Source organism: Siphateles boraxobius, unplaced genomic scaffold (assembly GCF_051911475.1).
Source record: "Siphateles boraxobius isolate OS27281-9 unplaced genomic scaffold, OSU_SipBor_1 119, whole genome shotgun sequence".
Classification (NCBI taxonomy): Eukaryota; Metazoa; Chordata; class Actinopteri; order Cypriniformes; family Leuciscidae; genus Siphateles; species Siphateles boraxobius.
In genome coordinates this window covers 4,639,104-4,664,793 of record NW_027508721.1, presented here as the reverse complement: position 1 = coordinate 4,664,793, position 25,690 = coordinate 4,639,104, and the positions used below count along the sequence as shown (strand labels likewise).

Here is a 25,690-nt window from a genome sequence, read left to right as displayed (position 1 = left end):
TAGTTCTTTTTTGGAGATATCCAAGGTTCCACTTGTCTTCTCCTCAAGGAGTCCACGTGCATGCCGAAATGGATTCCTGAAGAAGTTTGATCTTTCCTTCTCTTTCCTTTTCCTCCGTCTTCTAATGCGTTCTGCCCTCCGCAGGTTAGCAAGGCGTCTTCTGATCTCATCCCAGAGAGCTTTCAGGCCCTCCTTCTCAGACTCCTCTGCCTTCCTCCAACGCTTGCGAACCTGCCTTCTACTTGCCACCAGGTCATCAATCTCTTTTTCCCTCCTTCCCTTTGATCTTATTGCGTCTTCTCTGATGGTCACCTCGCCATACCTGTTGCTGCATTCTTCATACAGGATTTCCCCGAACAGATTTAGCTTGGCTACCACTGACCCGCGCAGAGCTTTTTGCAGCAGCCCACTCAGATGTTCGTCCAACTTTCTCCACTCCTCAGCTTTGTTGGCCTTTGGCCACTTGATCTTATTCCTTCGGAGTGGATTCTTCAGGTTCCTGGCCCTTTGGCTCAACTCCGTTCTTGAGTCACTCGGGGGTGCTACTGGGTTCACTTCTTGGGGTTCATCAACATCCCTTTCTTCCTCTTCCCTTTCAACCTGCCCTGCCTCTGCAACATTGGGCCCATTGGCACTATGGTTGTCAACCCGGCCTTGGATCCCATTTGTCTGACCTGCCCTTACCAGGGCAGTGCAAGGTTGCATTAGGCTACCACCACCACACTTCTTCTTTCCCATGTGGATGTGAAGTCCCCTCAGAGTTGTTGTTTTTTCCCAGCCGCACCCACACTTCCTTGGGATCTTCTCTTTTGCCGATATCCTTGCGTTCGTTACCGTGTGGTCCGTCCTTGTTGGCCCTTCTTTCATCCCGCCTCTCGGAGGGCCGTCGGGTTGTTTTCTTTGTTTCTTCTTCGTAGTAGACTTTGGGTGTCTTCCTCTTGAAAAACTAGAGGGTAGGGTTACTAGCCCGCCTCTCCCGGTGCAGTCTATCCTGCTGCCACCAGTCTCTCCTGGTTGTCCTCCAGTCTTCCCTGGACTCCAACTGCTCTATTCACAGTAGCCACTGTCTCCAGAAATGCATTACTCATTACAGCGAGATGGTCTTTCTGCTGGGCCTTAGGCCTGTCGCACCTCCAACGGTGCCTTTTGTGGACTATGCATGGCAGAGGCGTCCTTTTCTCTGAGGCAGGCTTAAAAAACCTGACTGCATACCACACGGTTTTGCTGCAGGGTCTTCAGCTGGGGACCACCGCTCATTGACGTTTCGCCCCTTAACCCAGAACGTCTCATGGTGGCGGGGCAGTGAACAGGGACGTCTCCCTGACACCCCCTGCAGCAAAACCTAACTTGATGTTACTCCCCACGACTTGTCTCGTCGTTTCAGCCAGAGCCAGTGGCTTGCTTTCTCAGCTTCCTCAGAGAGCTCTTTGGTGGATCTGCTCAGTGTGGCATTCATAAATAGCATTACGTTTTTTCATGTTTTTGTATTTTGGTTGCACCACATGATTTTGATTTGGTGGACAAAAGTTTAACCTAACATTACATTTTACAAAAGAATGACTTCTTTTGAGGAGAACAAAAGCAATTTGTCAAAGAGCCAACAATATTCGTAATATACCTGTGCAATGCCAGATTTATTAGACAACTGGATTAGGAATTAGACAACTAGATTGGGTTAGCTGATAAATAAGGTTTTCTTTTGAATAATTGAATTCCTTTATTAAGACTTTTTCTTTATTGTCATATAAGGACATATCATATTTTTAGTTTAGAAATTAAAAATCATAGAAACTTGATACTTGTGTAGTACTTTTGAATGACTACAAGGACAAAAAATACAAGACAAAAAATGAGTATCATGCCACTGTCCCGAAACCATTCCCTGTGGTGTTTCTTACTAGTGATCTCTTATCTCAAGTCACGCTGTCCATGCATATATGACAACATCTTAAAAAAGTGAGCGTAACAGTAATATTCCCTTTTGAAACTGAAATAAAGGAATTGTTTATACTTGTGAATTTCAGGGCCTCAAGCGAGTGAGTGTGTGTGTGTGTGTGTGTGTGTGTGTGTGTGTGTGTGTGTGTGTGTGTGTGTGTGTGTGTGTGTGTGTGTGTGTGTGTGTGTGTGTGTGTGTGTGTGTGTGTGTGTGTGAGTAGGGCCCTCCCGCTGTTGGAGTGTGTTTAGGTCTTGCGTTGAGTGGCTCAGTAATCCCAGTGCAGTCACAAGCTAACAGTGCCTCTCTCCTGCCGGGACTGAGCGCACACAATGTGAGCGGCATGTGACTGCATTAGCATAGCTCACTGTCAGACTACACTGGTCTAATCTCTGTACAGTCACGAATCACAGCACCAGCAAAGCCTGAGAGAATAATAAAACAGGAGGAAATTCCTGAAAAAGAAGTATCTGTCCACAGCGGTGGGTTTCAAACTGATTTTGTTATTTAGGATAGAATGAAACACTATTTTATTTCCCATTCAAAATTCATTTGTGCCCTTTGTGACATCATTGATCTCACCCAGAGCCATTTATTGGGGTCTGACCCCTCTCACCTTATTCGGTTTCCCTTTAGGAATACATTAAGTCTTCATAAAACTGTTTTATAAGCGTGGTTTTGTCATATGAGCAAATGAGCGAGCGTTATCAAACACAAAGCGACTCTTATACAAAACACTGTAAAAAGTGCAGGAACAAAACTTCTTACAAAAAATTAAGGGTTTCAGGGCTGGGGCAATGTGCTAGAAACTATGATGGTCATGTGAACTAGTTATGATGTGAATTGCTAACTGAATGACTACAATCATGACTGCTTTTGGGTCTCATTCAGAACAGTGAACTGAGGGCAAGAGCATTCCAAGAATTCTTTGAATTGAAGAAGTAAAGGCCAGCCGACTGAACACATGAGGCATTCAAGCTTGTTCATTAGTGAGAAGAAATTTCAGGTGCTGGACCTAATCACCAAAACTATTTTAACTGAACATATGTCATTTTTATAAAATTATGGAATGAAAATTATGAAAATCAATAGGATCTTTGCTTAGTGTAATAGACGATCCAAACAACTGTTAATAACTCAAGAACCCACGACGTGCATGAATGCATAAAGGGGATGAAAACAGCATTCAATGGATTTCTTGGCATGCTGGTTTTTTTTTTCTCAGTGTAATGAAATCATTTAAGATTGTACACAAATGGTTATTTGATTGTACACAAATGGTTAAATGGTTCAAATAATCTTCATTTGTTCTCTTTCCAAAAATAATAATTAAAAAAGTCTATGTAACTTGCTTTTACAGAGCTATAATTATGGCTATGTCATGGCCATCACATCTCACGGAAAAACTTTTCACCTGAAATCATGCCTGAAGTCATAAATTTATCATACAATACATATATGGAGGTATATGGTACCAAAAAATTCAATGGCAACAATAAGCAAAAATAGCAAATGAATACATTACACTGAATTACAATACATACTGAACTTATGATCTACATATATATAAATGCTTATCACCAATTTAACAAAGCAATAGATAATAAGTTTTAAAATGAATTTATGAATTAAGGTATTGGTCACTTTACACAATGTTTACCTTAATCATGTTTACCTTAATAAAAGTATTAAAAAAAATGTGAAGATCCTAATCAAAACTGTGGCACAAAAGGCTGAGAGCTTGAATACACTTGAATGGGCCTATTGCTCTGATGTACTGCCCGAACGAATTCACAGGTAGGCCTTAATTACTACACGAGTGAGACATGTCATCATGGCTTGGTGCCGCCACTCCGAGGATTCAACTCGGCATTCCGCAGAGCCTTGCGACTTTTCCAGACGAGGGCAAATCCTCGATGCACCCGACGCCATCCCAAAGGGAGATCAAGCATCCCAGTCCAGAGACCTCCGCTTTTGAGTTCAACACACCTGGAGCCAGCTAATTCCCTCATCCATCTCAAACACACTAAAAAAAACTAAAAAAAACAACAACTAATAGACCCTACAGAAAGAAGGCCACTTTGGACATCTGTTTTCCACCATGGGACTGTATTCTCATAATGGATTGTTAGTGATGTTGCTTTTTCATCTTTGCCAGGGACAAGGTATAGTAACATTTTTTTTTCAATAACACTGAATTTGTGCTTGAAAGCATATGTTAAGGAATCGGATTACAAAGTCTATATAAAGACTGGGAGGAAGGATATTATATTCTTAGGGAATTACCCTCAGGGCAAAATAGCTTGATCCATGTTGAGTCAGCATTAGATGCCAGTGTGTTTCACTGATTCATGGACTGCATCTAAGGCTGAAATCAATTTCTGACGTGCAATCTGCATAATCAATTTTCCTGGTCATTCCAAAGGCACTTTTGCTGATGATTGTCTGAAAACCCACTTTTCAAAATGTCAACTAGATCTAAAACCAATAACAACTTCAAATCAGTTCTCCAAGGCTGACAGTAACCACAGCACTGGCAGCCTCAGCTTGTGTTTGGCTGTAGTACAAGCAAACTAATATCTCTAGACTCCAAACTGAGATCCCATTAGCTTCTTCATTTCAGGCCTGTAAAAGTTATTCAATCGCTATTTCCCAGCACCGCAACACCTTCATGCTGATCAACTGTGAGATCTCACATTCCACAGGAATTCACACAAATCTATTTCACTTTCCTTTGAAAATTGCTGTGAAAACCAAAGACTACATTGAAGAAGTCTTTGACAAAATAAGTTCTACTGAAACTAAATATATAGTTTGATTCGGTTGTTCAGAAAATTGGGTAAAGATTTTGAGTTTAAAAATTACCGTATTTGAATTTCTTTGAATATCAATTAATTATTATTCTACTTCCTTACATTCAGTTAGTTTTTTTCTAATAAGAATGACTAAGATACATGACATAAGATTCATATTTGTGATGACAGTCAGACTCCCCTTTACACTTTCTCCGAGGTAACAATTGCTCTCACTTTTAATCTTACAGCTTCTTAAAATAGTGATTGACCATTGTGACTCAACACGCATTTTGAGCTCTGTATATACAATGAATACTCCATCAGAAAATAAAAGCTACTGAACTTGTGTACTGTATGTTGGAAACCAAAAAGGTAGACTTTTAAACTTTTAAAAGGAATATTCTGATTAACAAAAATTTGCAAAGTCACACCTTGAATGTTGGCTTGTGAAAAGTTGTGAAACAAGTTTAAAGTTGGCATGAAATGAAAATTCATCCTATTTGTTTTGTAACTGCATGTTATAGATCTCTTTGTGAACCAATACTTTTTTTTGGCCTTGGAATGTTCAATGATTTATTGATCAAACCCCACCCATTTGACTGCAAGCTCACATTCATTTCTGAATGCAATGGGCACATCCCAAAATCCAATCAACAACTGTTGGATACAACCAGGTCCCTGCCCTAAATTTTTTTCAATAATCCGTTACACTCAAATATGCTCCACAAAAGGAGGAAAAGATTTGTCAGTACTTACGTTTCATTACAAATTTAAAGGGCCTTACAGGACAGACAGACAGACAGGCAGACAGACAGACAGACAGACAGACAGACAGACAGACAGACAGACAGACAGACAGACAGACAGACAGACAGACAGATAGATAGATAGATAGATAGATAGATAGATAGATAGATAGATAGATAGACAGACAGACAGACAGACAGATAGACAGACAGACCGACAGACAGATAGATAATAATCCAATTCAATTTCCTTTGACCAATTCAGTTCAAATTCCAACTCATAAAACCGAAGCCAGTACTTCAATTCTGAATTATGTCCATCCCTGCTGCTCATATATATATTTAAACTCACAAAAAGAGCGATGAGATGTGAACCTGCTGCACATTAGCAGCTTGACAATGTTGACCCAGTCAAATCTTCTCTAAAGTCTCTAGTTCTCTTTGCTGCTTTGCACAGATGATGCTCTCCCGTCCCCTGACCCCCAGCCGGCCCCACCAAGCCTGGGTGATGTGATTGATGCAGTAAAGGCAGCATTCGAGCATGCAGTACAGATCTCGACAACCGGCGCCATACGCGAAGCCTTGGAGCATGTTGTAGGGGAAATCACGCCAGAGCAGGAGTCACCATCAGTAGAGAACACAGCAGATCATACAATAGAAGAAGCAGCTGAAGAAGTGCATCTCAATGAAGGAGAACCAGATGTGCATATGTCAGAATCAAATGAACAGACATACGAGAAAACAGCTCAAAAAGGGCTGGCCCAAGATATAGAGCCTTCAGAGGGGATTCAAGGACTGATAGCTCAGGAGGAGTCATCAATTTCAGAGCCAGAACAGAAATCAGTTATAAAACCATTGGACCTTGAGGCAACAGATTCAATTCAGGAACCAGTAGAATCATTTTTGAAAGACCCTGAGATTGTTGGAGTGGTTGAACCAATGACAGAGGAAAACCAGTCAGAGATATCACCGGTCCAGACTTATACTGTCACAGAAAAGGAAAATGAATCAGGAAGAGGAGCTGCGGAAATGGATAAGGGAGGCAAAGAGGTTGAAGAGGGTGCAGAAGAGCCAGGACAGGGATTTATTGAGGACAAAGGGAAAATAGAAGTAGAGGTGACAATTGGTGGTGGTGAAGTTAAAGTAGAAGAACCACAGGAAGAAGAATCTGTGGAAAGGCAAGAAAAAGATGCAGAATCAGAGCCTAGTGAAGAGGAATGGCAGGCAGTAACAGCACAGATGGGTACAGATGGTGGTGTGGTTGATATGGATGAAGTCGCACAGGAAGAGCAGGGAGCAGCAAAGACTGAAGAAAGTGTGATTGAAGTTGAAACAAGTAGAGAGGAGGTAAAGGCTGGATCTGAGGTACAACTTCATAAAGTTTCTAGAGAGGAGGATGTTCTTCCAACTGAAAAAAGAGTACCAGAGAAAACTCAACAGGAACCAGGTAATTAAAGTGCATTCACCACCCAAGATAACTTCAAACCAAAAATGGTGATACATTTCAACCTCAAACCATTAAATTACATATTTTCTGTTAAGTTAGAGGCGTGACATTTTCTAGTTGTACACCATAGCGGCAAATTATTTTGTTAGCTATGGTTTCCCAATTGTTATGGAGTTTTCCCCTCCAAACCTAATGCAATTAGACTTTCACTGTCTGATCTTTGCACTTACAATATACAGCAAAGGAACGAAGCCGCCTAAGGGCTTCCCTTCAGTTTATAACAGCGAAAAGACTCGTAACATGTATCTCTGGAGATGACTGGCTCCTGGGTGCACTCCAAGTCATCTATCCACCATTAATTACACAGTCACGCTGAAATACACTGAAATACACTGCTTAATCAGATTGTGCACACTGGGGATTCACATAGCATCACTTCATTTCAGTTTTATAGATTGAATAGAGTGTAGTAGAATCTTCCTAAAAAGATTTGAATAGAATGCAATGCAATAGAATAGTGCTGTGGAACAGCAGTTGTTTTCTTTAATCAAAGTATATGTATCTTGTTGCAGTACATTTGGGAGTATGGAGAGTAATAAAGCCCACACAAACACCTGCAAACACTAACAATATCTCCCTCTACTTGAGAAAAAGGTGACTGAAACCAATTGAAAGAAGTGCTAAAAGAAATACAATCTCCCTTCAGTGTCATTTCATAGTCTGATGTCATTTAGTAGTCATATACAATACACATACATTTAGTATGTTTCAATATATGCTGAAACATACAATATGGATGTATTGACAATATTTAAAACATAAAAGTATTTATGTATGCACAGCTTTATTTTATTATCTTTATTATATTATATTATATTATGCATTAAACATTTAATAAGTCTCACTGATTAAATACAACAAAATCAACCCATTAATTAATTTAAGACATTAAAAGAATTCAAAAAACATCCGTAAAGTTGTTTATACGTATTAGATGCTGACAAAATATGTTAATACATTCAGTCTATACAAATATACAAAAACGTCAGTGTGTTAGAACCACACTATATGAACAAATATCTTCGAGGACTAATAAGATCATGTTGGATTTTAACATCTGTCTAAACATCATATCAACCAGTGTGAGCGTGGTCTGTTTTAGTACAAGTCCATTTATGATGAACCAATGTTCTATATGTTTCTGCTCTTGCTGCTCCTGTGACCTACATACAGAAACACATTTATCCTGCTGAAACTAAGAAACCCTTAAACCTTAATTCCCATACAGCATGGACTTTACCCTTCAATCCTCCTAAAAGCACTAAATGCTCCACTGAGTCAAATTGCCTCTGTCACAGTTGGTGGTATTCAGATAAATCAGACTTTCTTCATTTCTGTGCATTGGGTAAATATGTGTATAAGATATGCATCTGTAATGATTGATTTAATAATTTGAGGAAGTAAGAATCTCACCTTTGTCTTCATGAAGACCAATAATTAGTTGCTTACCAATATATTTGACCATTTTGGCCAAAAGTCTAGAGGAAAATTTCAAATATCGACTTCCCCTCACGTACAAAGTCATTTTGTCTTCTGACAAACACAGATCTCTTTTTGCAAAGGTTTCTTGGTTCCTTAATATACTGAACTCCAGTGTTGTGGAAAGTTACTTATAAAACTAATGCATTACAATATCGTGTTACCCCCTAAAAAGTAACCAATTGTGTTACTTGGTTACTTTTTATGGAAAGTAATGCGTTACATTACTTTTGCGTTACTCTTTGTCACCTGGGCTGGGCTTGCTTGTTTGTTTGTTTTTTAATAACATAAAAAAGGTTATATTTTCAGCAACTGTATGGTGAAATAAATGAGCCTCAGGCTGAAGGAAATGCAAATTCTTGCCTGTAGAGGGCGCAGCTCAGCTCAGCTGTGCTGCCATTAGTACTCCCGATTTCTCTCAAAGGTGTCCGTCAATCAATGGGAAAACAAAGCAACTTGCATTATTTAAAAAGAAAAGTAACTCAGATATTTTGTTGTGAATTTAAAAAGTAATGTGATACTTTACCCTTTACTTGAAAAAGTAATCTGATTACGTTACTCATGTTACTTGTAGCCTAATGCGTTACCCCTAACACTGCTGAACTCCTGTGTCACACAAATATATACTGTACTGTTAGAGCGTCATTTTAAATTCCATACGCATCCTCCAGGTCTCATCTCATCTTTACGCTGAAATTTTCACCACTATGTTAAATGTCTCCCTCATTTCACAACAGAGGTCACCGTGGATACTAAGGGACCAATTAAGTTGCAGGATCCTCTTATCACCAAGTCTAAAGCAACAGGTGGTGAGGCTGTTAATGACACAATTCTCTCTCAAACCTTCAGTCGCCTGCTGTCTATGAAAGTAACGCAATGAATGTGTGGAAACTTCTTCATATTCTACAGGTAAAACACATGAGGCCAGTGATGTAAATGAGATTATCAACTCCAGGGACCTGAATGAGAAAAATCCAGGTGAACCGGTGTTGATGAACACTATTGAGGAGCTCCCACCAACACCAGTTCTCAAACTGAGGCTCGGAGACACTGACGCACCAATGGAGGAACACGTTGAATCTACACGTAAGACAACATCATGACAAATATCTAAACACAAAGTAAAACAGAAATAATAAGTAAACACATTTGCAAAAACAATTTAGAATTATCCACTTTAATGACCACAAATGTGATATTTTGAACTCAACCCCATTACCATCTATCTATCTATCTATCTATCTATCTATCTATCTATCTATCTATCTATCTATCTATCTATCTATCTATCTATCTATCTATCTATCTATCTATCTATCTATATATCTATCTATCTATCTATCTATGTGCTAATTTTATATAATATAATATAATTATATAATATATAAAATGACTAGAAAATAAAACAGTTTGAGCTCATGATGTTGATGTTTTCTGAAGGTCATGCACCTGTCACTGCCCACTTGTAAAACAATTCAAATAAATTATATAAATATATATAAGGCAACACTTTTTTTCGATAGTCCACTTCAGACATTTTACTAACTATTGTAATTTTGCAACTACATGTAATTAACTGTCATTAGATTATTAGTAGACTGTCTGCTTAATATCTGCTAACACTTTATTTTGATGGTTCCCCAACAGACATTCTACTGACTATAAGTAACTTGGCAACTACCAGTCAACTTATTCTACTAACACGAACCCTAACACCTAACCATAACCTAACAGTCTACTGACAGTCTACTAATACTCTAATGAGAGTTAGTTGAGATGTTGTTGAAAAGTTAGTTTATAGTTAGTAGAATGTCTAAAGTGGACTATCGAAATAAAGTGGAACCATATATATATATATATATATATATATATATATATATATAAACAAATAATTCGTTTCTCTATTTTGTACTGGAAAGTGCCAGATGGTAGTCTGCTCACCTGCTCATTTCTCTTTTTTGATTTATTTAACTTTCTATATTTGACAGTACTTTCTCTCTCTCTTTCACGCTTCAGAGACCAAAGCCATAGGGCAGGATGCTTGGAAGATAGGAGCCATAGCAGCAGCTTTCTTTCTCATCCTGCAAACTGCTGTCACCATAGTTTACATTCTGAAGTGCAGGAGAAAGCCAAACAGGTTTGTGTGTGCTTTGTAAGATTTATAGGCTCTTTGAAAGAGAAGTAGTTATTGGAACTTCAATATAATAACAGATGAGATGTGTGAAAATATATGTATAATATAGATATCTAAACAGTGTGTTACAGTATAAGTATACATTACACACATGCACAAAAATGCTATTCGGCAAATCCATTATCAAAAGTGACTTACAGTACAAGATCCCTATAGGACTCAAACCCATGAGTGAGCAACAGGAATATCACGAGGTGGCTAATTCGTACAAATTTATACGACCCCACTCGTAAGAATTTGAACGTTTTTTGCTAAATCGTACATATTTTACGAATTGCCCAATTCGTATGAATTCGTATGAATTACCTATACCCCTGACCCCGTCCCTAAACCTACCCATTACTGGGGTTTAGACAAATGGTACGAGTGAGGTCGTACGAATTCGTACGAATTAGTCATGCGATAGCGTTGTCTATACCGTTCAAATGTTTGGGGTCAGTGAGATTTTTGGGGGTTTTTGAAAGAAGTCTTATGCTCACCAAGGCTGCATTTATTTTATACTACATACTTAAAGGATAATATTCCTATATATTTGTTAGCAACAGTGTGGCCCCAAAGAACCCGTGTGCAGGAGGAAACGGGGGTATAGAATGTGAAGCAAACAACACAGACACCACCATTCCAATCGATGAACAGTGAGTATCCGACCACCACACACATACTCATCCTGATTATGAGGACCATAAACACACACACACATGCATTGTGACTGATTGTTTTTGCTAACAGAACTGCTGTAGACGACCTTCCAGAGTACTCGCAGGTCCAGCAAGAGGACGTTGCTATGACAACTATCCCACTGGATTCCACAGAGAAGAATTCATCCTATGACCCCAGAACCTCTGCTGTTTAGCATTGCTGACCTTAAGGAGTAGATGTTCAAGTGTGTGTGTAAATGATTGAGTGTCTGACTGTACAGTATGAACATGTGTGTGTGTGTGTCTATATGTGTATTGAACGGTCTGGTTAACCTTGACGTCACTCATGTGTTATTCCCTGTACAGAAGAATGACATATTATTTGCACTGCAGAAAAAAAAAAACTTCTTACCCAGTATTTTTGTCTTGTCTTACAGTACAAAATATCGAAACATTCTTAAGTCAAGAATCATTTATTTGACAAGCAAAATTATATAAGGAATCAGGTCTTGTTTTCTGAAAAACTCTTTATCTTTACTCTTTAAAATAAGATAAGTATCTGCCAAAGATCTCGTTTACCCTTTGAATTAAGTTTAAGATTATTTTTCTGACCCCATTGGCAGATATTTGTTCATGTATTAAAAATAAACTTGCCTAGAAAACAAGACTTGGTAACTATTTTCCTTCTCAAGTAAATGTATCTTGATTTTAGAAATAATGTATGTACTGAAAACAAGACAAAAATATTAAGCTTTTTTTTTTGTTGCAGAGATCATTCTATAATAACATCTAGCTATTGCATGTACACAAGGATAAAAAGTATACATTTTTGGGCTGGATTCTCAGATAAAATATCTATATTCTGGGGGGAAAAAGATACATTTAGCAAACCTGCATAAAATAGTAAGACTTGTTTTCCGAAAATATGTTTAGAATTGAATTTTTATTGAGCTTTTTTCTTGCTCAAAACATCTAAAAACAATTTGCCCTTGGGGTGAGATAAAAAAAAAACTAATTCAATATTTATTTTGTGAAAATCTTATCATGTGATGCTTCTTAAGTATATTTATCTTGTTTTAAGGCTGTTCAGATATTTCACGGAAAAAAACAAGACAAAAAAAAATATTTTCCAGTAGAGTAAATTGGAATTGAATCCATAGGTACTGTTCTGGTTTTCTTCTTTTGTCTAGATGAAGCTGAACATAGTTGCAATTCACATCAATTTCTTACATTAAAATATTTCCATATACTTGTAAATGTATGTCCAATTCCATAGAAAACTTGTTTAAAATTGGCATGAACTAATCCAAATGTATTATTTTAAAAGTGCCCAGAATTAAAAACGATTCAAATGTTATGTCTTCCTATCTTTCCTCCACAACCCTATCGTAACAGACATGAGACACGTGTCTTTTCTTACATAAATGGTTTGTTTCAGTCCACTTTTTTGCCTGTTATGAAAGCAACGATCACTGATCTATCAGACCTTTGAAAATGTCAAACCAATATACGCAAATGAAGAACCACATTCATTAAAGAGGTAAGAAAGTTGTGGACTCTGTCTTTACCCGTTCTCTCTCTCCTCTCCCTCCCTCTACCGGCTGCTGATCACGGGACGGAGGGATCAGAGAGATGAGTGCAGTCAGGAGGGGTGTAAGTATAAAAGAGTTGGACAGGGGGCAGCACAGGGGGGCACTAGTGTGTGTGAGAGAAAGAGTGGGGCAGAAAAGAGAGAACAGATGATATAAGGTACTTATACTTTTATCTTTTTTTACTCGACTTTATATCACTGCATTGTTTAAAGACTGCCATTATGGCCCACTATAGGGCATGACATGGATGAATTGTTGTTTAATAAATCAGTTCAGAATTAATGATGAGCATAACAGGGTGAGTTAAATGCATGGGATTTATTGTCAGGTTCTTTTTGCTATCATAAGAGTTGAGATGACAAATCGATGAAGGAAATAATTGAATTTATTTTGTAAGAACTATTAATGCGATCTGTGTGTGGGTTTACTCTGAGGACATAACTAGTCCGCAAGTTAGACAGTTTGAGTTTGTGAAGTTTGAACAGTCTATAACTTAGATGTTTCTGGAAGGCTGTTATACAACTGCAAGGCTACTACTTCAAAAAAAAAAATGGGAGAGAAAAAAAATCAACTGTTGCTTTCCATTGTTTCTCTTTGACAGGGTAATACATTTCTTACATTTTTTCAGATCTTCTGCAGTAAGAATGGATCTTTACTGTGCACATTTTTGCACTGATCTCAAAAGCTTTACCAGCTTCCTTAGGTACCATTTCTTTTGCAGATAATGAGTGGGTTACTCTTTTTCCTGAAGCAAAACCATAATGCTTTTTGATGAAATAATTTTCTCTTCACATGTAATTTTTCCGATTTAATTACAAAATAAAATAAATAAATAAATAAATAAATAAATAAATAAAGTAAAAATGCTTAAAACAAGCATATCTAATAATATTTTTGTAAGTTTTATGCTTAAAACAAGAAAAATGTCAACAAGGGTAAGGAAAATAATGAGTTCAAAACATCTTAACATTTTTTGTCATTAATTCGTAATTCAATACATATTTTCTGAAATCAATTCTTAAAATCTCATGCAATTTTTCTTATACATTTATCATATTATCTTATGTTAAGGTACTGTATATTTTCTCGGAGATGAGACAAAAATACTGATACCGATTTTTTTTTTTAAATGTTTTTTTTTTTGGTAACACTTGTTTTATGATGGTCCACTTTAGACATTCTACTAAATGACTTTCCAACTACGTGTCAACTTATTCTACTAACCCCTAACCCTAACACCTAAACCTAACCTGATAATCTACTAATAATCTAATGAGTAAGTTGACATGTTGTTGGAAAGTCATTCAGTAGAATGTTTAAAGTGGACCATCAAAATAAAGTGTAACCATTTTTGAAATAGTTTGCAAATTTTACAAGTACTAAAGGCAGCTTTTTTACGATCGTTAGATTTTGCCCATTTTAATTAACTTAACTTGCACAATCTGTGCCATTTTACAGGGATATTTCATCCCCCAAAAGTAACTGGCATACCCTCATTCCTCTCCATAAAATAAAGAAAGTATTACATGTTTGTAATGGCAGGAGGTTTAGTAACTGCGACAAAATTGTAATTTTTGAGTGAACTATTCTTTAAAGGGTAAATATCCCATAATTTACTCACCCTCAAACCATTCTAGGTGTATAGGACTTTCTGCTTTCTGCCAAACAAAATAGGAGTTGTATTAAAAAATATCCTGTATTTTACAAGGTTTATAATGGGAGTGAATAGTACCATAGATTTTGAAGCCCAAAAAAGTGCATCCATCCATGTTAAAAGTAATCCATCCAGCTCCAGAGCGTTCATAAAGGCCTTCTGAAGCGAATCGACGCATTTTTGTAAAAAAAAAAATATCTCCATATTTATAACTTTAAAAACTATAATCAGTGGCTTCCGGTAACGGCCGTACGGGAGTCTAGTTCTGGCGGAAAAGTGACCTCTGACCCGACGCGTGACGTAGGATGTAGGAGTAACGCAAGCTTAGGTGAGAGTAGACGCCTCTCGTGGTTCAAACAAATAGGACTCGAGCTTCTCCGACATTTCTCTTTAAAAATTCTTGTTTTAGACTTCTAATTCGTGACCGATGTTTTGTTTTGCTCTATCCTCTGCGCTTCCTTGTTCGTCAATACGTCATATGCCAGGTCAGAGGCCACTCTTCCGCCAGAACGAGAAGGGTCTGGCTGCAGACTGTTGGCCATTGGCCAGAACACGACTCGCATACGGCTGTTACCGGAAGCCAGTGATTATAGTTTATAAAGTTACAAATATGAATATTAAAAAACACATCGCTTCACTTCAGACCAATATATATAACTTATATATGCACCAAAAATGGCTTGAGGGTGAGTAAATTATGAGATGATTTTCATACATTTTTGGGTGAACTAACTAGGGCTGTCACTTTACGTTCGAAAATCGATTGCACAATCGATCGGACCAACCAACACAAGTTTTGAAAACGAAAATAGGGAATCGGTTTTAACGGTCTTTGAGCGCGTCCAGCTCGTCACGATACGCCCGCAGCGGATGCGCATCACACAACTGCAGGCTCTGACAAACACAAATAACAACAAATTATACTAATGCATACTGTTTCTCTTTTTACTACAAAAGTGTGAATTCTGCCGGTATTCAGACAGTCTCATGCATACAGATACAGATTCGGACTACAATCGCCTACGTAGGCAACATTTGTTTGACAGTTCTAATCGTAACGTTAAACACAGCCATGTTGAAGACTGTTGAAGAATGTTTTTCACTGATGTTATGGAAGTCCACTCTGCTTATTGTTTTTCGAGAATGTTGCACTCCTGTTTGTCATTGTGCACGAAACTTCAAGCCAATAAATCATCAGGAATATTGCTGACTTGAGCGTGTCTCAAGCGCCGTCTTTACGTTCGTCCTAATGCCTGTTAGTTGTCCGTGGATTTGCCCATATTTGGCGTTTAAAATGGAAACGTTTTTAGACATGGAAAATCGATTTTTACAATCGATTCAATGAACACTTACGTCTCAAAAATCGAACAGAATTTTTTCACAAAAGTGACAGCCCTAGAACTAACCGTTTAAGCATAGCCTAATACATGCGGGTCCATATTTGTCTTTCCAGGATGTGGAAGAGTGTGTGTTTAGTGCTAATGTGCGTTGTGCTGACGCACGCTCAGTTCCCACGTCAGTGTGTGACACCAGAAGGTCTGCAGAGTGGCACCTGCTGCCCATCACCTACTGGACTGCCCAATGATGAGTGTGGATCCAGTACTGGCAGAGGTCAATGCGTGTCAATTACTGCTGACCGTCACAAACACGGGCCTCAGTATCCTCACGACGGCCGGGATGATAGAGAACGATGGCCACTGCGGTTCTTTAACAGAACCTGCCAATGCAACGGAAACTTCAGTGGATTTAACTGTGGGCAATGCCGACATGGTCTGACAGGGCCAAACTGTGATCAAAGAGTCACTGTGGGTGAGGATAAACATCCCAAATACAACACATACAAATATACACTGCAAATACATACATGTGTACAAATGCTTTGCTTTCTTTCTCACCTGAGTCTGTTTGTGTTCCCAGTGCGACGTAACGTCATGCAGATGTCTACAGATGAGAAAAGAGCCTTTGTGAACGCTTTGGACCAGGCTAAAAGAACCGTCCATCCTGACCTGGTCATCTGCACCCGCCGCTATCAGGAGATTTTCGGGCCTGATCAATTTGAGAACATCACCATTTATAATTACTTTGTCTGGACTCACTACTATTCGGTCAGTAAGACTTACATGGGTCCAGGCCAGCAGAGCTTCGGAGGTGTGGATTTCTCTCACGAAGGACCAGGATTTGTCACTTGGCACCGGTACCACCTGTTGCAACTGGAGAGAGACATGCAGGTGACACAAATCATGATAATGATAATTATACAACAGGAAATTGAATTACAAAACCTATTAAATAATGTCCCGTCATTCCAAAACTGTATGATTTTATTTCATGGAACACAAAAGGAGATATTTTAAGGAATGCACTGGTCTTTCTTTTCCATCCAAATGTAATGAATGCGTACTGGATCTTTCTCGTGCCCTGTATCTTAAGTTTTCTCAGATTATAACTATTGGCGAGAAACAGGCAAATTTTTATTTGTTGTGGATTATGATTTAGGATTAATCTATTTATTATACAAAGATATCGTATTACTTCAGGAACTTGGAATAGGGCACAGAAGTTATTTGGCGCACTTTTACGATGGTTTGATATTCTTTTTAAAGCGTGAAAGATCAAGTTGAAAAGTGAGAAGAATGCATTCTTTAAAACTTCTTTCAAATTTAATTTGTATTCAGTGGAAGAAAGTCAGTCATACTGGTTTGGAATGAGATGAAGGTGAGTAATCAAAATATGTCATTTTTGGGTGAAACTTCCCTTTGGAAGGCCATTTATGCCACATAGGAAAAAAGTTGTGCCTTGCACATCATATGTCATAGAAAGTTCAAATTAAGACATACACTTATACATTAAATGATAAAGATTAAGTTATTTTATAGATAAAAACTTTGATTTAGAGTTTTTCAAAATGAGGACTTTCAATGCTATAATTTTGACTTTTCAGATAATGAAGACTTTTTATATCATAATTATGAAAAGCCTTTTTGTCTTATGTGGCAGAAAAAAATAATTTAAAAGAATTTCATCTTTAATCAGTGTTTTTTTGTTGTTTTCCAATAAAAATAAATATCCTTAAAACAGATTTTCTTCAGAACTAAAGCTATGTAAGATAATAAGACTTTTTTCAGAGAATTTATCTTGAATTAAATGATTTTTCCCCTGTCATTTGTAAATTTTTCTTGTTTTAAGCATAAACGTCTAAAGTTTTGTTGGATTTATGCTTTACTCAAAAATCAATTTGGCAAGTCTTATTATCTTGTGCAGTGAGCAGAAATATCAACAATTCCCTAGTGATAGCAAAATCAGCTAAGTGGACATGTTGGGGATGTGTGTGTATGCGTGTGTGTATGCGTGTGTGTGTGTGTGTGTGTGTGTGTGTGTGTGTGTGTGTGTGTGTGTGTGTGTGTGCGTGTGCGTGTGCGTGCGCGTGCGCGTGCGCGTGTGTGTGCGTGCAGGACATGCTGGGGGACCCGTCGTTTGCCCTGCCGTACTGGAACTTTGCTATAGGAGGCAACGAGTGTGATATCTGCACTGATGACCTGCTGGGAGCCAGAAGCAGCTTTGACACCAATGGCATCAGTTCCAACTCTGTGTTCTCTCAGTGGAGAGTCATCTGTGAGAGTGTGGAGGAGTATGAGACACTGGGGACCATCTGCAACAGTACGACACACTCGCACAACATACCAGTAACACACACATCACTCAAACACATATACACAGAATTCTGCAGGAACACACGTTTAATTTTGTGTCCTCTCCCCGGTGGGAGATCTGTGAGAGTGTGGGGGAGTGTGAGACATTGGAGACCATCTGCAACAGTAAGACACACACACTCATGCATTCCAAGACCTAAGACTGCTCACATGCTGTTTGAACTAATCCTTTGAGGCATTTCGAGAGCTCAGAAGAAAGATCAAACCTTATATGGGCAGAACGATTAGGATCATGTGATAGTATTTGCAAGTATGTGACTCACGATTGCAGACAAACGGAATAGTAGAATATTCAATCTTATGATGCTTCTTTCTCACAGTCTGCGAGAGCTCATGAAGAGATTTGGCTCATGGGTCAAATACTAATGACGGAGCACAATGAAAAAAAAAAAACTGCCAAGCTTCTTATAAAAACAATATTGTTTTATTCATTGTGGTTTTGAAAAATGTTCATACCATTTTCATGAAAACTTTAAACTGAATTACTCAAAATATGTCATGAGGTGCAACTATAAAGTAAAAAGTAATAACATATTTTCCTTGGATATATGTGTCAATACATAATAATAATTATTATTATTTTCTTTAACAAAGTTTTTAAATATATTTTTTGAGATAATCATAGTTTTTACAAAAATGAATTAATAATTAATATACATCATTTTATTTTGGGGGAGTTGCACCACATGACATTTTACAGCCTGAACAAATCATGCATTATCATAAAAAGGTTATTTTATATTTTAAAGACTTATTGACCTTGACATACAGTCATGGTGATCTTTTAGGTGTCATTTTCATTATTAAAATATTGTTGTTATTATTACTATTATTATTATTACTATTCCTTGTTAGTTGTTAGACCATTTGACTGTGTTGGTCAAACCACATGATTTGGCTGACAAAAGTTTTTCAAATATTAATAAGCAGTTAAGCAGCTTTGTTACAATATTAAAATATTTTTCCTATAAGAAAAAAAGTTGTTCATATATAAAATGTATATGACACTTAATGAGAAGTTTTTTTCTTAGTATGATATCAGGACAGTTGTAGCACCCAGACATTTTTTTACTTTATGAAATGGCTCCAAATTAAATATAAAAAAATAATTTTGATTCAGAAATTTAAAACATACCCATTATAGAAAAATCCTTTTCAAGTCAGTCTGTTTAAATTGCATTTTTAATGTATTTTCAAAACAAATTAATAGATTCTGGGGGGGAAAAAATGACCTTCATCAAAATTTATCAGAAGCTCAAAATTAAAATGTACCTTCTCTGCTTTGGTGTGTAGATTCAGAGTCAAGTCCAATCAGAAGAAACCCTGCTGGTAATGTGGCTCGACCCATGGTTCAGAGATTACCACAACCACAGGATGTCATTGACTGTCTCGAGCTGAACACTTTCGACACGCCACCGTATTACTCAACTTCTTCTCAGAGCTTCAGGAACACTATTGAGGGTATGATACACACACAGCTGCAGTATTTCTAAGATAAATATGTTTGGAGCCACCACAGACAAAGAGACTAGCATAACAAACAAACAAACAAACAACCACCTGTATAAACTCTTTGCAGCCTTTTGGAGAAATGAGGGGACTTTTAATTGGTGTTCTGTTGTGTCACTAGGTTACAGCGCTCCTCAGGGAAACTATGACCCAGTAGTGAGGAGTCTGCACAACTTGGCTCACTTGTTTCTAAATGGCACAGGTGGACAGACTCACCTGTCACCAAACGACCCCATCTTTGTCCTGCTTCACACGTTCACCGATGCCATTTTTGATGAATGGCTTCAGCGGCACACTGCTGGTAAATCACACGCACACACGCGCACACACACACGCACACGCACACACACATACACACACACACACACACACACACACACACACACACACACACACACACACACACACACACACACACACAACATACAGGATATACATAACTAACCAAAAAGAATTTCATGTTTCAGCTGCATCCTAACCAGTGTTCTCTGCGCTTATGCAGCAGGAACAGTGGCCTATCCTGAGGAAAATGCTCCGATTGGTCACAACAGAGAGTTCAACATGGTCCCTTTCTGGCCACCAATCAGAAATGCTGAAATGTTTGTCACCGCCCCAGACAACCTGGGCTACACCTATGAGGTTCAGTGGCCAAGTAAGTGACTGGTGATAGCATGCACGGCAAAAAAAAAAAAAAAAAAAAGAGCATAATAAACCCATAAACCTTGTGAACTTTCATTTCTGGAAAGCTTCATTAGGATAACTTTAAAGTAACACTATGTAGTTTTTCAACCTTCATTAAATATTTCCAAGACCCTTGTGATGGTACATCGACTTACAAGGTTTAATGACACGTCTGCCATAGCCTGACATTGTCTGTATCACTTTTACTGGCACTATGTAACTTTGGGTTTCGGGTAGGAACAGGAGCACAAAAAACACTACAAAATTCAACTCCTTTACGGCATACGTCACTTCCCCCCATTTCCTCAGAAATTCTGATGTGAGAGCCCAACTAGCGTTTGAGACCCGTCTGTATGTTGTTGTCATGACCGAACCAACAACTAAAAGGAAGAAGGCAAAGGTTTTGTCAGAGGAGACTAAAAGAAGAAAAAGGGAGAGTGACATATTAAAAGACTGGACGAGGATCACTATTGGAGGGAGAGCAAGACAGTTTGAAGACGGTGAGAGTGTGCGCGCGCGCGACCGTCTCTCTCTGCTCGTTCTTTCAGTAACATGCACCCTGTCACAAGCGCAGCAGTCAGTCATCTGTAAAGTGATTATACATTTATAAATAAATCAGGGAGTCAGGGAGCTGACTATCGCGCGAAATGTAAAAGGCTGAATAACATGGCCTGGCCATGTTACGGAATCTATCTGGTCCTCCATTTATCTTCATGAGTAATACTAGTAGAGTAGCGAATTATCAATCTGGTTTCTACACTAACATGCTAGTTTACGATGTTTATAATAAATAATCTTTCAGGATAACTATCCTAATGTCTGCAGGCTGATATGTTTGTGTATTTATTTTTCTGGTGAAAGTGTCTTGCCTCTGGCTATAATGCAAATCGATTTTCAAATTTGCAGATTCATCTATGGTAGCTTGATATTATAATATTGACGATATATGGCTATTACCTACCGCACAAACATTAAATTGAATTAGCATATCCATTATGTAAAACAGTAGACAATAGGCTACTATAATGACGCTGTCTTGTAAACGTGAGCTACGCGATCTTTTGACGTTTGAAAAAAATAAAACCCATGAAATTATATTCATATGACATGCTGAAATATATGCCAATGTACCTGGGATGAAGACATTTCACACGCAACGCTGGCAGTCTGCCCACGAGAACTCAAGACGGTATCGGCTTGTCAACAAATGCACACGTGTATGGCCTGGTGTAACCATGACGGATTTTACGACAGTAGTAGAAGACAATACTGTTTCCCAACTATAGGGGGACCCCGAGAGCAAAAACCGCAAAAACGACATAGTGTTGCTTTAAGTTAGGCTTACTTAAAAGAATAGTTCACCCAAAAAAAAGAAAATTGTCATCATTTGCTTGCATTTTATTTTATTTATTTTTTGTTGCATAAAACATCGAGTCGGGTCAGGCGATTTGGGTCATCCATAAAGTTAAGAGTTATACCAAGTACACAAATAATATGAATTTGAAATATACTAGTACTGTACGTAAGATAACTAAAATAGCCTTTAAAGGAATAGTTCAATTTACTCATCCTCAAGCCATCCTAGGAGTATGTCTTTCTTCTTTCAGCCGAACACAATCAGACTAATATTAAATAATATCCTGGCTCTTCCCAGGAATGGCATTGAATAGTGCCTGAGTTTTTGAAGCTCCAAAAAGCGCATCCATTTATCATAAAAGTAGTCCAAAGGGTTAATAGTGTGCCATTTGGGACAGGGCCAATAGACACCTCTTGCAAAAGCCACGTAACTCTTATTAACGAGCGCATTTGCCATAAGCCAGTGATTATAGTTTATAAAGTTTTAAATATGGATATTTTTTGCTTTAAGGCCTTTATTAACCCTGGAGTCACATGGAAAATCCAGGACATAAGAGCCAGAATATAACTCAGATTGTGTTCAGCTGAAAGAAGAAAGTCATATACACCTAAAATGGCTTAAGGGGGAGTAAATAATGGGATAATTTTCATTTTTGGGTGAACTATTCCTTTAATACTCATTATAACATAGTTCAAACAACATGGATCATAGCGCGATTTTGCTAACACAATTTCATGGAAATTTATAACTATTTTACGTTTTGCCGAATTGGTGGCAAAATTGAACATTATTGTTTATATGATTTTGTAGGCGACAACCTGTCCCACTGATGGTTAGGTTTAGAGGTGGACCTTCATGTTTACTTTTTTCCCATAAATCGTACATTTTTGTACAAATCACATCGTATGAATTCATACTAAATCACCACCTTGTAAAATACGCTTTCTCATGAGATCGGGCTTGAGATTGCAGGAATCACAGTAAAGAGAGTACTCACTCAAAGTCAATGTGATCTCTTGGGGTCCTAATGGAGACCTAATTTCGAGGGAAGACCCGATTTGTCACGACACCAGTTTAAAGGCCGTTAGCAAACCAACATGAGAGCAATTGCAGCCGCCACACTTAATTAAAAATTTAGTTCATCTTTTTATATTTTTATGGTGAAAGTGACATGTGAAGGCCAAGTATGGTAACTCTCACTCGGAATCTGTCCTCTGCATTTCACCAATACAAGTTATTGCACACACATAAGGAGTACACGCACACACTGTAAACAGTACATATAGATACATAACCAAAACATCTCTCTCTTTCTCCCTCCCCAGCTCGGTCATACACTATTTCAGAGATCATCACCATAGCGATTGTAGCCGTGGTGCTTGTTGTGGCTGTGATGGGCGGAGTCATCGGGTGTGCTGTTCGGGCACGCTCTTACCGCTCAGCTGAGGGCCTGGAGCCGTTGCTAGGGGAACAGTTCAGGCGTTACTCAGAGGACCAGCGCCATGCTTCTCAGTCTGTGGTGTGACTGAGGAACTAAAAACACACACATCTTAAGCACATTTATTATTTCACTGTGCATCCACCCTGTACTGGAGGAGTTTGAGTTATGAATCATTAGCGTTCAAAAGCATTGTAAAAGTTTTGTGGACACAGGTGCTAAATGTATGACTATTATCATATTTTTCATGTCCAGCGAGAAATACTGTCATATGTGCCCTTGTTTAATGTGTCACCTTGAGTTTATAGAGTGCTTATGAATGCCATTCGAACACGTATTGTACAGTGTGACCTCTTTTATATTACTCTGATAAAAGTTTAAAAAAAAAAAGTTTCATTTCAGCGCAGACGATTCTGCAGCAACAACCAACTTTCCAAGAGTGCCAACATTACATAAGTCTTAAGTACATTTTATATATATATTGTACGTAAATCATTTTTTCCAAGAAAATAACTCCTCCAAGTTACCATAAATATAAAATTCTTGATAATATCCTCATCCCTATACACAGACCCAAACTATGGTTCGTGTGATGCCATAATAGTGTCATGATATTAATAATCATAATCCATCACAACAAAAGTGTCCAGAATAAAAAGCATCTTGTGGTAATATAAAATGGGATGACAATTTTTGCAATTTTGGTACAATACATATTGTAATTTTCATTCAAAAATTAAAATAATAATTAAAAACTACCATAAATTTCATGTGTAAGTGATTTGTATTCTGTATGGTGGCTTATGTTTAGGAGGAGCGTTTTTATTTGCTTGAAACTTGATTATATCCACTGTGAAGCATGATTGTGATGAAAATGAAAACATTTGAAATGACAACCCTTGTGGCAACTATTAACATTTGATTTTCTGCTGATATTTAAAGGGCAATCAATCATTAAACATTCATACCACTTCACCTTATGTCACCCTATTTACAAAGAAAAACACATTAAATAAAGCCTGTTTCCTCCTGGCTGACCTTGCACATATTTATACCACTGAGGAGTGGCAATATTAACCAATTCAGCAAGCCATATCATGTCAAGTATGACACTTCCACTTAGTAGCTTCTCGAGACAAAGACAAAAGAACAACCTCGTTGAAGATAATGGCCATGTTAAGAAAAACCTAACCGTTTCAGCCATATTACAATAACACAGGTCATCAGATGCCATTTCATCTGGTCCCTCTGCACTGCTGCCCCCTAGTGGTACAAACAGTACTGCATGTTTGAATCTTAAAGGGGTAGTTCACATAAAAATGAAAATTCTGTCATTAATTACTCACCCTCATGTTGTTCAAAACCCGTAAGTCTTTCGTTCATCATCGGAACACAAATGAAGATATTTTTGATGAAATATGTTTTCTGTCCCTCCGTTGACAGCTATGCAACAGCCATTTTAACACTTCAAAAAGTTCATAGAGATCTTAAAACTACAGTTCCTTCTCACAAAATTAGCATATTGTGATAAAGTTCCTTATTTTCCATAATGTAATGATAAAAATTAAACTTTCATATATTTTAGATTCATTGCACACCAACTGAAATATTTCAGGTCTTTTATTGTTTTAATACTGATGATGTTGGCATACAGCTCATGAAAACCCAAAATTCCTATCTCAAAAAATTTGCATATTTCATCCGACCAATAAAAGAAGTGTTTTTAATACAAAAAAGTCAACCTGCAAATAATTATGTTCAGTTATGCACTCAATACTTGGTCGGGAATCCTTTTGCAGAAATGACTGTTTCAATGCGGCGTGGCATGGAGGCAATCAGCCTGTGGCACTGCTGAGGTGTTATAGAGGCCCAGGATGCTTCGATAGCGGCCTTAAGCTCATCCAGAGTGTTGGATCTTGCGTCTCTCAACTTTCTCTTCACAATATCCCAAAGATTCTCTATGGGGTTCAGGTCAGGAGAGTTGGCAGGCCAATTGAGCACAGTAATACCATGGTCAGTAAACCATTTACCAGTGGTTTTGGCACTGTGAGCAGGTGCCAGGTCGTGCTGAAAAATGAAATCTTCATCTCCATAAAGCTTTTCAGCAGATGGAAGCATGAAGTGCTCCAAAATCTCCTGATAGCTAGCTGCATTGACCCTGCCCTTGATAAAACACAGTGGACCAACACCAGCAGCTGACATGGCACCCCAGACCATCACTGACTGTGGGTACTTGACACTGGACTTCAGGCATTTTGGCATTTCCTTCTCCCCAGTCTTCCTCCAGACTCTGGCACCTTGATTTCCTAATGACATGCAAAATTTGCTTTCATCCGAAAAAAGTACTTTGGACCACTGAGCACCAGTCCAGTGCTGCTTCTCTGTAGCCCAGTCAGGCGCTTCTGCCGCTGCTTCTGGTTCAAAAGTGGCTTGACCTGGGGAATGCGGCACCTGTAG

General features: G+C 38.1%; 2 protein-coding genes across 2 annotated transcripts in view; both read left to right on the top strand.

Moving 5' to 3' along the window:
- The window catches only part of LOC143712938 (uncharacterized), a 38,305-nt gene extending 25,656 nt beyond the window's left edge, over positions 1-12,649 (top strand). Inside the window, exons 2-7 of the mRNA XM_077204815.1 lie at positions 5,932-6,921; positions 9,198-9,266; positions 9,370-9,546; positions 10,477-10,597; positions 11,194-11,289; positions 11,384-12,649. Coding sequence (XP_077060930.1) covers positions 6,183-6,921; positions 9,198-9,266; positions 9,370-9,546; positions 10,477-10,597; positions 11,194-11,289; positions 11,384-11,507 — 1,326 coding nt within the window. The 5' untranslated portion in view covers positions 5,932-6,182 and the 3' untranslated portion in view covers positions 11,508-12,649. The remainder of the gene's footprint in view (positions 1-5,931; positions 6,922-9,197; positions 9,267-9,369; positions 9,547-10,476; positions 10,598-11,193; positions 11,290-11,383) is intronic.
- A 314-nt stretch (positions 12,650-12,963) lies between these two features.
- Positions 12,964-24,003, top strand: tyrp1b (tyrosinase-related protein 1b). Its single transcript, XM_077204801.1, has 8 exons — positions 12,964-13,041; positions 15,992-16,347; positions 16,456-16,766; positions 17,991-18,195; positions 19,542-19,709; positions 19,879-20,058; positions 20,260-20,409; positions 23,121-24,003. Exons 2-8 carry the CDS (start codon positions 15,993-15,995, stop codon positions 23,318-23,320), a joined length of 1,569 nt encoding a protein of 522 aa, XP_077060916.1. The 5' UTR covers positions 12,964-13,041; position 15,992; the 3' UTR covers positions 23,321-24,003.
- Positions 24,004-25,690: the final 1,687 nt, after the last annotated feature.